This window comes from Diabrotica virgifera, chromosome 2 (genome assembly GCF_917563875.1).
Source record: "Diabrotica virgifera virgifera chromosome 2, PGI_DIABVI_V3a".
In the NCBI taxonomy this organism is placed as follows: domain Eukaryota; kingdom Metazoa; phylum Arthropoda; class Insecta; order Coleoptera; family Chrysomelidae; genus Diabrotica; species Diabrotica virgifera.
Genome location: NC_065444.1, coordinates 248,926,362 through 248,939,422, shown reverse-complemented (window position 1 = coordinate 248,939,422; position 13,061 = coordinate 248,926,362). Strand labels below are relative to the sequence as shown.

General features: G+C 34.7%; 1 protein-coding gene across 1 annotated transcript in view; it reads right to left on the bottom strand.

The window, feature by feature from the left end:
- Positions 1–3,372: 3,372 nt before the first annotated feature.
- Positions 3,373–13,061, bottom strand: part of LOC114326529 (ER lumen protein-retaining receptor) — a 35,257-nt gene continuing 25,568 nt past the window's right edge. The window contains exon 3 of the mRNA XM_028274924.2: positions 3,373–5,714. Within this exon, the coding sequence (XP_028130725.1) occupies positions 5,310–5,714 (405 nt within the window). The 3' untranslated portion in view covers positions 3,373–5,309. The remainder of the gene's footprint in view (positions 5,715–13,061) is intronic.

Below are 13,061 nucleotides of genomic sequence, written 5' to 3'. Positions count from 1 at the left end.
GATATTTAGTTTCAAATATCTCATTCAAAAGAAACTTTTTATTTATTCTAAGGGACTTTCGGCCCTCGGTAATAAATTAGTCTTTCATTCTGCGTTTAAATTTTTTAAAAATATTTATTAGTTTTTTTAGGATTCGAAAAAAATGGACACTATGTCCGTGGTGACATTTTCCAAATCGAGCATTCGCCATCTTTGTCATACAACGCACTGAGTCAAATAGAATATGATGACAAGACAGTGACAGTTTTAAATATTAGACATGGCATCATTAATATTTTGAGTTGTTGATTAAGTAATATTGATAGTGTATTTGATAAGTAATTAGTGTTAGTGTTAGTGTTAGTGTTAGTGTTAAAAAGTTATTTATTGTTTATTATTTATGGAAGATCCAAGCAGAGAATACATCAGGATATATTCTGTGATCCAAATATTTTTTTGTTAAAGATGTTCAAAATTTTAAGCATTCCATAGTAACAATATCTTATTAAAAAATCACTTTAACACTTTTCTTCTTTTCTCGATTGAGTATTAAACGTAATTTGCCGTGTAAAGACAGAAAACGTAGGGATAGCCGTAAAATATTTGCCAATTATGTACCGATGACCTTAAATTGAATTAAAATTTAGGTTTATCAATACATATTTAACGAGAAGAATAGGTGTCATAATGTCCATCTGTCATCTACAACGTGAGAAGAACTTGAACATAATACCTATTTTTTTTTTTCAAGATGACATTGAAAAACACAAAAAGTAAAGTATGCGTAAACGGCCAAAAAAAACAGAGGTATTTGAAATAAAGAATGGTGTAAGACAGGAAAATCCTCTGTCGACTATTCTCTTTAATATATTGTTGGCACATATAATAAGAGATGGTAAAATTTATAGAGAGGCAACGATATACCATTTAAGACATCATTGCTTAGCGTATGGTGATGATTTGGTTATGATAACGGAAACGAAGAAAGAAGCTAAAGAGGTAACGATAAAGCTCCTAAACACCGCAAAGAGATATGGTTTAGAAATAAATGAAGAAAAGTACATGGTAATAAGAAATGGCAAAAAAGCAGTAAATGACTTTGAAATCAATAACAGTGTTGAACAAAAAATCTACAAATTTGAGAACAAAGTAAATTTCATTTATCTAGGACTGAACATAAAAGATAAAAACGTAGAAAGCAGAGAAACCAATAACAGAATTATTAAAGGTAGCAGAAACACAATAGCAATGATGAAAATATGAAAATAGGAGATACTATCAAGAAAAGCAAAAGAAAGGATCTAGAGAAATGTCACAGCGCACTATGAACGCTAAATAAAGCAGGAATACTAAAAACGTATGGGAATGAAAAGTTTTACGCAAAATGTACGGAGGAAAAAAATAACAGACACATGGTTAAAAGAATCAATAAAGGGTTAATGGAATTTTATGATAGTCCATCAATAATAGTTCAAATTAAAGCCCAAAAGAATAAGATGGCTGAAACATATAAATAGACTTCCTGAACTAAGAGCAACAAATAAATGCTAAGACTAAAACAAATGGGAAAAAGACGAAAGGGGAGGCCTAGAAGAAAATAGATAGATGTGGTATAAGATCTAAAAGAACTAATGATAAGAGACTGGGAAACTAAAGTACTCAATAGAAGAGTCTGGAGAGGAATTGTCAACCAAGTCTTGTGGCTTCACAGCCTGTAGAGTTGATTTATCCATTAAGCTCGTATAACCATTAAATTAATCCAGTATTCCATATGGTTTAAGGAAGAGGAGGATATTGTAGTACACATGAACACAAGCTCGACATTTCCCAGCGCAAAATCGATCTTTTGAAATATAAATATGTCGGTAATCCTGACACGACTGTTGTGACTACAGGAAACTTGTTGAGTAAGGGAAAGGGGGATTAGGGCTCACGATGAAAGTGTAATTTACTTTTCTAATAATAGGTTTATGGTGTGTTACGAATTCTAAGGTATCCAAAATCAATATTTCCATTTTGTCTCTTACTAGGGGAACATAATGTTAATTAATTTCAAATCTAGACTTATCAATAGTCCAAGTACTTTGACTGTGTCTAAATACACTTCTCCAGTACCTAGTATTTTCATTTCTGCTGTTTCAGCACTCTCTGTGTTTTGGCTATGTCGGGTCTTGCTTCTGATGCGTATGTCATTGTTGGTCTTTTACTCGCCTTATTTATTCTTCAGAATCTATAATAAAGGAAAAAAATTTCTGGGTAGCATTTAGCAAATTAATACCTACGTAATTATCTTTTTGTTCCCTATCACCCTTGAATGATTGCTTGTCCTCCATTCGTCTGGTGTTTTATTGTATTTTCTAATCTTATTAATTAATGTTAATTAAAGTCTAGCGTGCACGTGGCGGCGTAGCAGAAACTAACGTGCTCTAGGTCCACGCGGTTAGCAAGTCACTTGCAAGCAGCTTGCACGCCGTGGCTCAGCCAGAGACATGTTAACCGTAGACAAGGCATACTGAGCAAAAAAGCGTAACGCGCGGTAGTCGATCAGTGGTCTATCTATCTCTTTTTACTAAGCGATACAGCTCATATGACGGACAAAGATGGCTAGACAGCTCAAAATGACTATTGACCAATGGCGTCCTTGATATCGGCGTTACACCTCGATGCACAGAGAGGCCCATACCTAGCCTAATCTGCAGGTTATTATATCTATGGGCTCAGCTCTAGTGTACAGTGCTGTACAACTCATGTACTGCTGAACCGCCAGCGATCGCACGTAGCTTGCTCACAGCGTGTACGCAGCTTGAAAACACGTAAATGTGCATCAAGCCTAAGCTATTCTTGGCAATTGTAGAGGGCAACTGGCGACTTCGGCGCGGTATGCAGCGTTGCCAGCGACCAATGAGCAACTCCATGAGTTGAAGTTGAGTTGCCGTTTATTAGGTGGGAACACGTGTATTTTAACCTTAGCACCGAGTCCCGTTGCTATTGAGACGATAAAGGCATAGAGCGCATCACGCTGAGCCTAAGATTTTTGCATTCGATTAGGGTACCACATGGAATCTTATTACCCAGGATTCCATTGTGAAGAGCATTTGGCTACGATAGTTGTGCCCTCATCGCGCATCAGCGTGCTATGGGGGGGAAAGGGATGGCCTGGGGCATTGGAGCGAGGTGGGGTGATCCCTGTTTACACTCGGGTCAAAACACCTCGCCCCAATGAATTGTTACACCCGAATGTACTCTTTCGAGAGGGTGGACATTCCCACAGGTCGGGTTAAATCAAATTGCTTGCTTGCGTTGCTATTGCGTTACTGTCGATTTTGGTGAGAACAGCCCTCATGATAGAAAATTATAACTAGATGTATAATTAAACAAATATAAGAACACAAATAATATAAAAACAATCTTTTATTTACTAAAATAAAGGCATACATACTAGACCAGGGCGGATATGTTTTGAGGTGGATGTGAGGGGTGGCATTTGGATTTTTGCAGATAGTTAGGTGACAACTTCAGTAATAATAATTGACTTATGCTCCTTCTCAAATATGCCCGGAATATTAATAAAAAAATTTAAATATTTAAAAATTTCGAAAAATATCGATTTTTTTTCTAATTTCATTGCCTATAACTTTAAAACGATTCACTTTGGAACAAAGCCGTAAGGAAAGAAAATAAATATATTTGAATTTTGTATAAAATACGACTGGTTTAAAATGTCTTAAATTATTACCCTTTCTGCAAAATAGCAATAAATAGAAAATAAGGGAGCAAAAAAGACTGTTTTTATTCAATGTTTTTCAACCACTTTGGTTGCACTTCGAACCTTCCTAATTCGTTTAAAAAATTCTTACAACATACTTAAACCGTCCACGAAATTTCATTAAAATTGACCTAATAGATTTTGCATAATAATTTTAAATTCTAAATTTTTTTAAAAACTTGCCGAACAAAAAGTAGACCGTTTAGAAGTTTGCTAATTTTTTTTGCATATAAAGAGGTTCTCTACCTATCTATACATTTTACAGAATTAAAATCGGATTATTTAAGCGGCCTCAGCACTGTTTTAAAGTTATAAACAATGTTTTGTCTTATAAACAAATACAGTGAGGACGTTTGAGTTGGATTAAATTCATTTTCTTGAGAATGGGTGACTCTGGAGATAAATCCCGAAGCAGATCGATTTTTATTTTTAAATTATAATTTTTCGGCATAAATATCATACTAGTGACGTCATCCATCTGGGTGTAATGACGTAATCTAAATATTGGAATTAATTTAATTCAAAAAAAAATTGAATTCAAACCCTGTATAAATAATTATGTTAATGTTTGTATTACTGAATAAAAAATTGAATAGCCTTCCGATTGAGCTATCACATGGCACCTATTCTCATTTAAAAAAATCATCGATTACTTCATCACGCCCAGATGGATGACGTCACTAGTATGATATAGATACTAAAAAATTAGAATTTAAAAATAAAAATCGACCTGTTTCGGAATTTATCTCCAGAGACACCAATTTTTGAGAAAATCTATGTATGTCAACTCAAACGTCCTCACTGTATTTGTTTATAAGCCAAAAAATTGTTTATAACTTTAAAACAGTGCTGAGGCCTCTTAAATAATCCGATTTTAATTCTGTAAAGTGTATTAGATAGGTAGAGAAACTATTTATATCTAAAAAAATTAGCAAACTTCTAAATGGTCTACTTTTTGTTCAGAAAATTTTTAAAAAATTTGAACTTTTTTAAAAAAATTTAGATTTCAAAATTATTCTGCCAAATTATACATGTCGATATTAATGAAATATGTTGGTGAAGGATTTAAGTATGTTACGAGTTACGAAAGTTCTAAGTGCAGCCAGTTTTTGGTTGAAAAACATTGAATAAAAACAGGCTTATTTTGCCCCCTTATTTGTATTTATTGCTATTTTGTAGAAAGAGTAATAATTTAAGACATTTTTAGCCAGTCGTTTATCATACAAAATTCAATTATCTTTATTTTATTTTGCTACGACTTTGTTCCAAAATGAATCGTTTTAAAGTTATAAGCAAAGAAAGTAGAAAAATATCGATGTTTTTCGAAATATCTAAATATTTTAATTTTTTTATTAATGTTTCGGGCATATTTGAGAAGGAGCATAAGTCAATTATTATTGTTGAAGTTGTCACCTAACTTTATCTGCAAAAATCCGAATGCCACCTCGCACATCCAAAAATTGACGTTTTTTCACAGATCCGCTCTGGTCTATACTTATTACACAAAATTATTGTATATATCACAAAAATATAATGAATTTTCTTATGAATGAATGATTTTTTCTTAAACATCGGAAGAGTACAAAATTAACGGTGTACGATCCGTCGCTTGATCCTTTTTTCCAGGCTTCTGCGACACATTCTTAACCACGTTTCCAACATCAACAACCGCATACCCCATTTTACTACTTTTTGTTGTACTTGAGTTTGCTGCAGCTGTACAGATACCCAAAATCAAGAAAGAGATGAATATTCCGACGTGAATGATAGCTGAGATATGCGTTACGTAAAACAATTCAACGTTCGTCTTATGAGATATTAACCACGTGAAAATATAAAAAAGCTTTGATATTGCCATGAATGTCATAAAGACTGCCGTGCCCATGCTGATATTCTGGATTTTTATAACCAGGTACACCTGCGGAAGTAGGGAGACTGCTTCGAGGTATTCACTGAACTGCCACAGAATCTAAAAATAAAAAAAATGTAATATGAATGAAGAATGTAACAAATTTAATATTTATATAATATAAGAATAAATGTATTATTCCTACAATAACTAGCAGAAATATATTACAATTACAACAATATGCTAGTCAGTCTTGACATCCTCAGCCATTTCACCAATGTACGGTTGGAGAAAAGGCCAAAAATAATAAGAATAAAATAAGAGCGAGACAATACATTGAAAACTAAAACTAAATTAAATTTAGCAGCTGTCATGGAGAGATATTAACACTGTGCACAGATAATACCTATTTTCAACTTAATAATGATTTATAAACAAAAATTCGGATTAGCCATGGGCTCATCCTTATCTCCATTTTTATCAGATATATTCATGGAGGATTTCGAATAAAATATTGTACACGAACAAGACAAACAACCCACAGTATGAGAGATACAATGAGGCTACGTGTTTTCCATTAGGCCTCACGGAACAGTAGCATTGGACAAATTCCTGACTGACATCATCAATAAAAAAGAATCGATCAAATTCGCCATCAAGAAAAAACAATTCAGTTCCTTTTCTGAACATGCTAAATGAATTAAATGAATTGAATGAATGAATTATCAAATGATTATAGTATAGAGCAAACACCTGCTTCAATAAAAGGAATTTAGTAAGTAAGTAAGTAAGGTATGCTTTATTGTCAAAAAATTTTACCAATTTGTGGACAAAGCTTATACAAAATAAAAAAATACAATAAAAAAATAAAAAATAATAAAAAACTACAAACAAAACAAAAACAGAAACAGACACCAAGTAAATGGCGTGAGTTATACTATTTAATATAATTTTATAATTATTAAGTACACATTAAAAAATTAAAAATTTTGCAAACAATATGTATACAACGTCAGAGCAAAAAGAAGGCGAACGAGGAAAAGGGAAAGGGAAAGTAAATCAAAAGTTCTATGCCGCTGCAAATATGTACAAAAGTACTCGAAAGTAATAATCTTGCAAGTCAATTTGCTGAATTCAAATCGTTTATAAAAAAGTCATTCACTGTATAAAAAGCTCTCTCCATCAAATAAGCTTTCAAGGCCTTGCGAAAAGCGGGAAATGCTGCAATAGATTTGATGTTAGATGGCAGGTGATTGTACATTTTTCTCGAATTGTATAGTATAGAGCACTTAACCAGCTCAGACCGTGGGGTTGGCAGATAAAGATTATGCTCCACATTTCTAAGGGGATAGTTGTGAGTGGGTCTCTCTGGACATTCTGATGCATGTTTGCGGATTAAACAAACGGATTCAAAAACAAACAAAGAAGGAAGAGTTAATATTTTAAATTTTTTAAAGAATTCTTGGCAATGAGCTCTGCTATTGAGTCTCAGGGAGTAACGAAGAGCTCTCTTTTGTAGTTTAAAAATACGCTTAAATTGAGTCGCACAACACGTACCCCAGAATGGAAGGGCGTATCGAAGATGAGACTCAAAAAGGGCATAATAAACGGTCCTAGATATTGACAAATTCATTTCCGTAGCAACTGATCTTAGCGCAAAACAAGCAGAACTTAATTTTTTGTGTAAGGCATCAATGTGCAAGTTCCATTTTAGAGACTTATCCACAATAAGCCCTAAGAACTTCACCGATTCAACTACCTCTAGACTGTTGTTATTAAGTACTAAAGGTTGCATCATACTGTTGTAAGGTAGGACTTTGGTTTTAGAAACGTTAAATAACAGGAGATTCGAATCGCACCACGATTTAATGGTGACTAGGTCTGTAGCTATGGTATTGCGAAGATCCATAATATCCGTGTTACTCCAAGTAATACTAGTATCATCTGCAAAGAGACATATTTTACCTTTAATGTTCAGACTAGAGATGTCATTTATGTATATCAGAAACAATATAGGGCCTAGAACTGAACCCTGAGGTACCCCACATTCTAATGGCATGCAAGAAGACGTCTTCGTGTCAACCCTTACAAACTGACTTCTTTCATTAAGATATGATTTAAGCCATTTAAGAGCCTTTCCCCTAAATCCATAGTGCTGTAATTTGTCAGTCAAGATGTTATGGTTTACACAATCGAATGCTTTAGAGAAATCACAGAAAATTCTTGCTGTAGAGTGATGGTTGTTTAGACTGGAGTAAACATGATCGAAAAGGAAGAACATAGCATCATTCGTGCATTTGTCACTCAGGAATCCAAATTGATGTGGAGTAAGCAATTTGTATTTCAACAGAAAAGATAAGATTCTTTTTTTTTTACCAGACTTTCAATTATCTTCGACAACGTGGGCAGTAGTGCAATAGGGCGATAATTCGAAGCAAGAACTTTATCGCCTCCTTTGTGTATAGTAATAATTATCGCTGTCTTAAGGCAGCTTGGAAAAACTCCAGTTTCGAATGACCTGTTTATTAAGGTAGTAAGATGGTTTAAAGTGCAATCAGGTAGAGCAGAAAACATTTTAAGAGTGAGGCCATCAGTCCCAGATGACGATTTATTTTTAATGTCATTTATTGTAGAGCGTAGTTCACCTAATACTATGGGTGTAAAAAAGAAACTATTTACATTCCTATGAGAAAGATATGAAATCGGATCCTGAGAAGGAGGTATAGTATTTGTTAAATTTTTTGCCACATTTACAAAGTAATTGTTCAGGGTCTCAGGAGAAGTCGGGATTGTGGTGGGAGAAGAAGTCTTATCTCTCAGTTCATTTACGATAGACCACGTTTCCTTAGCAACATTACCTGATTTAGCCAGCCTCGCATTGTAATAAATGTCCTTGGCGGCCTTTATGGCTTTATGGTAAATTTTCTTGTAACGCCTAACGTAATCATGGAAGGATATGTTGTCCGAGAATTTTTTTAGGTACGATAATGAGCGCATGTTCTTTGCAGATATACGTAGACCTCTAGTTGACCAGGGTTTACGATGTTTAGTTTTGATGGGCCTAAGAGGAAAGGATTCGTATGCCAGACCAGACAATAACTTTATGAATCTAGAAAACTCGATGTCGACATCAACAGAGCGGAAGTCCCAGTCAGTTGTTTGACATAGGTGTTTAGATGTTAGAAAATTTTGTTCTCCAAAGACACGGAACAATTTTCGTTGCATGTTTTCACTATTATTTTTTGATTTTAACCAAAATGTAGTCAATACTGCTTCATGATCAGAGAAACCTGAGTTGAAAACAGTACAGTCAGTAGAATTTGGAGCTAAAGACGATACGACATAGTCAATGATACTAGAGCTAGTTTTAGTTATTCTGGTTGGAGAATTTACATGCATACCTATACCAAAGGAATCAAAGATAGAATGAAGAGATTCTTGAGCAGCACACACACTGGAGTAGTCAATATTTAGATCGCCACATAGAATTAATTTACTTTTTGAACGAATAGATTCTAGCAAGCTAAGTAGTTGTTGTAAGAAAATCTGCACATCCGCATCGGGAGTTCTATAAATACAAATAATATAAAGGTCAGAAGATTTCTGATAAATTATGGAGAATTCAAAAACTTTTTCAATTAATAAATTATCAAATTTGGTCACTGCTGAAAAGTCATTTTGTGTAGACATAATCAAAGTATCCCCATGAGATAATCTACTCCTGTTAAATCTGGATATAATAGTGTAATTTTTAATAAACACAGGTTCATCAACATTTAACCAATGTCCAGTTATGGCAACAATCTCAGGAAAATTTAGCTCCTCTAGTAATAGAAGTAATTCATCAGTTTTGTGTCTTAAGGATTGAATGTTAATAAGAAATAAACTTAGCTTGCTATCGTCCAAATTGTCAAAAGGCACTTGATCGTCTGTACGCGTCAATTTATTTAAAAAAAAATTTTGCTAGATGGGGAATTACTCGAAAAATATTTATTCTGACATTCCCTAATTTTCTGGAGTCGGAGGCGTGTCTCAGTGGAAAAGAAGGTTCCAAAATCCGAAAGATCTGCTTCAACTTCAGCAGTACTGATACCATAAGCCTCATGGACTCTGTGATACAGCTTACGCAGGGAATCCACGTCAGTAGGAAGTCCCTCTGAAGCCAGCATCAACTTAATGGTGGTGTTGGTGTGCCCATCGTAACACGTACTCGAGGGCTGATCATGGAGATAGGCAAGGAAGAGTCGAAGAGAATTCAAAATTCCAGGGTCCCTCAGTCTAGCTAACAAGTAACGACTATTTTCCACATCCGCAGTACGAGATAGCCGCACTATAGGTGGAGTCATCGGGTCCATACAAAGCCCATCATCCTTTTTCGTAGTTTTCTCCGTAACCACAATACTTGAATTGTGTTTATTAAAGGACTTACTTGCAATAATGGCATTCCTATCTGAACCAATCTGAATGGATATGCCCTCCTTAGTAGGTGTTGATGGTGTCGTGTAAGTTGTACTGGATGCTGGAGCCGCTACTTTTATGGTCGTTGAAGCTGAATTGGCATGCGCTGGAGGATTGTCATTAAGGTTGTCTACTACAGTACCAGGCGGCCACAAACTTGGATCTTTCAGCAACGTCATGAAACTTTGATTTTGCACACCTCTTAAAGTCAGAGTCTGGTCTATCCGTATCCCTCAGCAATGGGAACCATCGAATAAAATCGGTGGTACCAAGTTTCTCCTTGACATAGTGTGCAATCTGTTTAGCAGTATAAGAAGGTGGAATTTTTGATACAACCACATAATGCCAGTTTTCTTTTACAGTATATTTGGTAGGTGGTACAGTATTTACCTTTGAAGGAGAAGACACTAAAGGCTCTTGGGTTTCTGCAGGATCAGTTTGAGTTGAAATGGATTTTTTTATGGTTTGCGGTGGAGTTTTATGTGGTTTTTCATTGGTACCTAGCTTTTCAATTTTGTGTGCCATTTGGTTGATAGTCATTTTCAAGTCAGCCATTTCCTTCACTATCTCTTCCTTTGATGTATCCTGAATTTGGACCTTCACAGTCTCTTCATGATTACCCATAAATATTGACACCAGATTAAAAATGTCTTGTTTCATTTCCCTGATCGTATAGAATAAAGATTCATTTTCATTGTCAGGGCTTCTCGTAAGATGACTGTGAATTTAATCTATTCTTTTGTAAAGATTTTTCAAATTTGGGTCATGAGTATTCAAGGTGTCATAGATTTCTGAGATGACTGGAAATAAATCGATATTTTTCTTTAGACAGTCCCCAGTGCTTCTACAATTTCAATGGGGACCTGTGATTTCTGGAGCTGAGAAACTTTATCGTGAAGATGTCTTACTGTGGGAGAATCACAGATACTACAAAAGAATCTAATAAGAAAAAAATTCCTTTCAGGAAGAAAAAAGCACGCTAATAAAGGTGTTAACAAAAAATGACTACAAATTGTCATTCATAAACAAGGAATTCTATAAGATGGAAGAAAGAAACAACACAACACCACAAGCAATTCAGCAACACCCACAAGAAAAGACTCAAGTAAAAAAAATTAAAAAGGATGGGAAACAAGTACAACATTAACATACCATCGGCCACTACAATATAAAATTTTATTTACAAAACACAATTCTGTTAAAGAAAATTTCTTTTATCAGTAATAATATAAATTGCCCAAAAAATACAAAAAGTATCGAAAACCTCTATTTTCACCCTCCGTAAATTTAAAACCGTTGATTTTATAAGAATTATGTATAGAACTTTTTTTATTTTAAATTCTATGGAGAATAATCTTGTATAGAACATTGTTTACGTTAAAGCATAGTTTTAGAAATATTGACGAAAAACTTAAAAAAAACTACTAATTTGCCGACTTCTCCCCCATCTCCCCCTAAACCGGACGCTTAAAACGGTGTAACTTTTTACTGAACAATATGTGGAGCACATAGAACAATTTGGTGTTGGACGTTGGACGAAAACTTTTACTTTGGATGTCTGGGTTTGGGTCTAGTTATACCTTACTACTGTGGCTGATCCAATATAAATATAATACTTAAGTTAGAAATACCACAAGAGAATAGTTTCAAAGCTTTCTTTTTACTATTAATAAAGGTATGATCTAGTCAAGTTTCAAAGGTACTCCACTGTACTTTTTATATATTCAGAGGTAGTAGGTACATTAGCCTAAATAAATCAAGAGGTGCGACTTCTGTGTGCGCAGTGCGCAGTAAATTAAGTATGCAAACTACATTCATTTTATACATGCATTGTATACGAACTGTTGATGTTACGAAGTGTCGCCCTTACGAAATGACGGCGTTACGGATTGTCTGTTACGATTTGTGGCGTTACGAACTGTCGCATTACAAATGTCATAAAACCGTATACACCGTTCCCATATAGCACACAACGTCCGATGTACGTCCATATAACGTACATTTAAAGTCCAAACGTCCATGGACCAAAACTGGACGTACTATGTACATACATTACGGGATGTCCATTGGACGTTTGATTTCAACGTACATTGGACATCCATTTGTGGTCCATGGATATTTTACACAAAACGCGACTATTATATTAAGTCCCAATACAAACTAAATGAGAATCTTCTTGACAACGTTGTCGCTCTTCGCGCTATCGATCGTGAAAGGTAGTATATCAGGTACTTTTAGGGGATTATCGCTGTTAATTGTTGTGGAATACTGAAGGATGGTTTATTTATGATAATTCACAGAATGGCAAACGCGCTTGTATTATACAACAACGGTACTGATTCTAAAAATAGTTTGGAACAGAAACAGAACAGAGATAACCTCTTTTAATGTGCATGCTTCCTAGGGCGTCATTATCTGAATCTCGTCTTTATGAAAATACATCCTGTGATATATTTGTGTTTTCTGTTTATCGTGCAAGTGCAGTCGTGCATTAATGAAGTTCCTAGTTCCTATAATAAAGTATATATTATAATGAAGTTATAGTAAAAAGAAATAAAAAAGGTCTTTTGTGTAATATTTTTAAGTATAAGTTTAGTATTATAAGGAACTATTTCCTATAAAGGCTTTTTGCTATGTATTCACAAAATTATGGATACTAGATTGCTTTCTGAAAAGTGCCCTACAAATATCCATAAGACGTACATTGAATGTACATAAGGTGTACACTGAAAGCTCCAATACAACGTACAATGTACGTTTGTAGCGGACGTTCTATGGACGTCCAATTTTGTGAACTCTGGACATTCGTTGGACGTCCATCGGATGTCCATTGTACCTTAGCGGGACGTCCATTGGACGTTCCAATGTACACAGATGTACGTCCATTGGATGTCCATAAAACGTACTTGTGCTATCTGGGTTAGTGCAGTCATTGAAGCGTAAAATAGGTTTTTACCTCCGAAATTTTTTACTATGAACCGATTTATATGAGATTTTCTAATTGGGCTA